The sequence below is a fragment of the Propithecus coquereli genome, unplaced genomic scaffold (genome assembly GCF_000956105.1).
Source record: "Propithecus coquereli isolate 6110/MARCELLA unplaced genomic scaffold, Pcoq_1.0 Scaffold58, whole genome shotgun sequence".
In the NCBI taxonomy this organism is placed as follows: Eukaryota; Metazoa; Chordata; class Mammalia; order Primates; family Indriidae; genus Propithecus; species Propithecus coquereli.
Genome location: NW_012151729.1, coordinates 2,299,895 through 2,303,623, shown reverse-complemented (window position 1 = coordinate 2,303,623; position 3,729 = coordinate 2,299,895). Strand labels below are relative to the sequence as shown.

General features: G+C 45.3%; 1 protein-coding gene across 1 annotated transcript in view; it reads right to left on the bottom strand.

Annotated features, from left to right (window-relative positions):
• Window positions 1–387: 387 nt before the first annotated feature.
• RBM22 (RNA binding motif protein 22) overlaps window positions 388–3,729 on the bottom strand; it is a 10,515-nt gene continuing 7,173 nt past the window's right edge. Inside the window, exons 8-10 of the mRNA XM_012658225.1 lie at window positions 3,058–3,195; window positions 2,734–2,865; window positions 388–1,487 (exon numbers count right to left, since the gene is read on the bottom strand). Coding sequence (XP_012513679.1) covers window positions 1,357–1,487; window positions 2,734–2,865; window positions 3,058–3,195 — 401 coding nt within the window. The 3' untranslated portion in view covers window positions 388–1,356. The remainder of the gene's footprint in view (window positions 1,488–2,733; window positions 2,866–3,057; window positions 3,196–3,729) is intronic.

Below are 3,729 nucleotides of genomic sequence, written 5' to 3'. Positions count from 1 at the left end.
GCCCAGAACGCCTTGCCTTAAGCACTCTTCCCACGCCGGCTTCCCAAGTAGCTGAGACTGCAGGCGCATGCCCTGCACTCAGCCGGATCTCTTTTTAACGTTCCCATTTATGAACCGCCACATGCCAGGCTCCGGGCTAAGTGCTTTCTGTGCATTATCTTATTTCAACCTCACAATCAACCTTTGAAATATGTCATGAGGCAGACCTCGGCCTTTTTCACTCTCAAGGAATGGATGGATACGGAGGTAAAAGTTAAAACAGTCTAAAGCAAGGTTTTAAAAACTCCCATTAGTATATAACTCATCTCTAACTTCCACTGACCTCAAAGTTCAGCTACCAAAGGATTAAGAAAACAGAAATCTGGAAATAAGCCCACAAACATGTGGAAAATTGACCCGTTTTAATTATTTAAAAACAAAAAACACAACACAACATCAAATTTCCTCTGCCATCTACAATGCAGTTACACCCAAACATTCTACGACATTCCGAACAGAAGCAGGGAATTACAACGAGACGCTGAAGACACATGAAGGTGAATGCTGAAGATCAGAGTTGCAGCCGTAGGTCACAAGTCTTCCATTCAAACACGCTCCAATACTTTTCATCTCAGTTTGTTAAAGAAAGTGTTTTACAGGAAGTTCTTTAAAATAATTTCATCCCAGACACCAGGTTTCTTCAATGATACACAGCTTCATGAAATTTGTGTTTCCAGCTGATTGACAGGAATAAAAAGTAGTATTTATTTTTGTCTTTTGTTTTGCTGGCGTGCAGAAGTAAACCCATCAGTCAGATTCCTTCTAATAAATGAGGAAAAGGAGAGGAAAGAAAAGAGCTGTGCTGTGCTGGTGCTGGTTTCTACTTGTCTTTCTGAGGGTGTGACTTCAAGAGTTAAATCACACTTAGGTCACTACAATGATTAGTACTAGTAATCTTTTTTTTTTAAATGATAAAACGAAAATACCCGATGGACATAAAAATGGTCGAAATGTTTTTTACTGCAGGTCAATTTTTCCCCCCCAAAAAAGGTACAAAATGAACATATAATTGGGATGGCAACTCCATTGGACATTCCAACTCACTCATCCGCTCGTCCCCCATACAGGTAAGGGGAACAGGCATCGGGTTTTATTAGTCATGTTTTAGTAGTAATCAGATGTGTTAATGGCAGCTTATTTGAGGTCCGTCGATCCTTTGAATATGTGTAGGAAAGCATGGCTGTCGGTCTCTGCTCACATCTGAACACATTCAGCTACCACGGAAACTACAGGGGAGGAAAACTATACTTATTCCAAGATGCACTGGGATTTCTGAGTGCCCTTTCTTCCATAGAGCCCCAGGGTGGTGACGATGTGCTAGGGGCTGCTGTGTTTTCCGGCGTGAGCCCCCATCCTCTGAGGGTCCTGAGAAGGGTAGTGGATTGGTCCTGGAGCCCTCATGAAAGGAGGGGGCGGTCCCATTGGGTGGAACATGTGTGGTCCAAAACCTGCAGAAGGGAGAGAACAAATTTGCTAAGCCTGTAGTTCCCTTGACAACCTTTCAAACCTCTGAACCTCTAAGGCCAAAACCACCTACATGTAAATCAAGGTTGACATGGGGCTTAAGCAAATGTCAGTTCACAAGACTTGTTCAGGAGTATCGACCTGTGTTATTTCCTTGGTTTTGGAGACCTTTCTCCTAAGTCCAAAATACTCTGTGGGACTTAAGGTATCTGCTAGGATGTCATCGGAGCCTCTGCTATGTATTAAACATGCCAAACCATACCACACAGGATTCAGTCAGGATTTGGGAGGTGAAGAAGGAATCAGGCTGATGGCAAGACTGTCATCATTAACCTGGATGCTTGACTGATTATCAGAATGGAGGGTGTTCAGAAGCCAGACTCTTCAGAAACCAGTATGGGCTCTCTGCCTCAGAACTGGCTACCTGTGATTTCCTTGCTGTTCACACTGTCCCTGATACTCTCCAGAGCAGAGGTATACAAAGTGCCAGTCTGCAACGTGTTTATTACTGGCCACTGACAAGATAAAGAGCTTGAGCCAAAAGGTAACTCAATTACATGACCAAGCACACTGCTTAGTTTGTCTGACAGTTTTTTTGTAACAAGCCTTTCTTAATGAAGGAAGTAATTCATTGCTTTACGTTCAGACACAAGCTTCGTATCTTGTGGCAGACAGGTGATAAATACTTTGTGAAATGACACCTGCTCACAGCCCACACTCTGAGCAACAGTGCTCTAGGGCTGCAGTCCCCAACTCCTGAGCCACCGACCAGTAGAGTGGCTGCAAATACAGATTATCATCAGCAGAGAGGTTTGACTGCAAAATAAATGTAATGTGCTCGAATCATCCCAAAACCCCCTCCCACTCCCGGTCTGTGGAAAAACTGCCTTCCATGAAACCAATGCCTGGTGCCAAAAGGCTGGGGACCGCTGCTCTAGAGCTCTGGTAAGGATTTAGTTTAGAATAGGGAGCGAATTGGTGACAGACCACTGTAATCCACTAACTCCCACTCTGATTACACATCATACTCAGATCTCTAGAAAACTGGCACTTTCCTCTCCTTGGCAGGCCAGAAACAAAATGAAATATCAGAATCCCAACAGATCAGCTTTACTTGTAGACTTCTACAGGGCAAACTCGCAGGATTTAGATGTGACAGACATGACGGTGAGGTGTGAGACAGGCCTTTCACAAGCACTTCTCTGGGCTAAGAAGGAAGATGGACGTTACCTGGGGGTGGGGGCGGGGCAATACCAGGGGGTGGTGGCAGGGCAATGTTCACCACAGCTGGAGGACCACTTGGGGGTAAGTTGAAGTAGTTGGCAGAGGCTTCTTCTTCTGCTGCAGGAGGAGGAGGAAGAGCTGGAGGAGAGAATACAGCCAACACTTAGAGGGGAAGACAACCGTGCAACATTGTTTCTACCACCTTCAAATCCTCGGAGGTCCTGCTGGGGGAATGGAGCCGCGGCAGGAGCCAGATCTCAGTCCTGTCTTCTGAAAGATGAACATCAAGGCAGATTGAGCTTCTGAAGTCAGCAGGAAGTCTGCACTCACCTCCTGGCAATCCTGGAACCGGCTCTAGCTTGATTCCAGAGTCTGTGGTTCCGTCCTTCTCTTTTTCTTTTCCTCTAGCAGCTTGGGATCTGGGAGACACACGCGCACACAGGCTGTCAGCACTTTGTCCCACCTCATCTCACACCCCTGCTTCTCAAGATTCCCAGTCGAATGGAGCTCCTTCACTCCCGCCTCCTCTTCAGCATACTCTTGTCCCATAAATGCCACAGTGCACAGTAGATAAGAGCAAAGACTTTGACACCAAAAAGACCTGGGTTCAAAACTTGCTAGAACTGTTATAAGGACTAGAAGAGGCAACACATCCATGTTTAGCACAGAGCTCTGCACACAGGGAGCTCTCCACAAAGGGAGATACTGCTGTTAGCCATCTCCTCCCTGGTTGCAAGCAGGAAACACGTTCACCCTTTGAACTGGGCATTTTACCTGTGTCTCTCTTATGCAATCGTCGCTTTCAAGCTTAAAATACCCATTCTATGTTTTATCTTCTCCACTAGGCAGTCAGCCTCTAAGGGAAGAATCTAGGTCTAATTCATTTATAAACCCTCAAATCTATCCTTCATGCCTTGGTGTTATATTAATACTTGGCCTATGATAGCTGGTCACAAAAACATGAACCTTCAAAGAAGTAGATTATTACAGCAAACCCCTGAA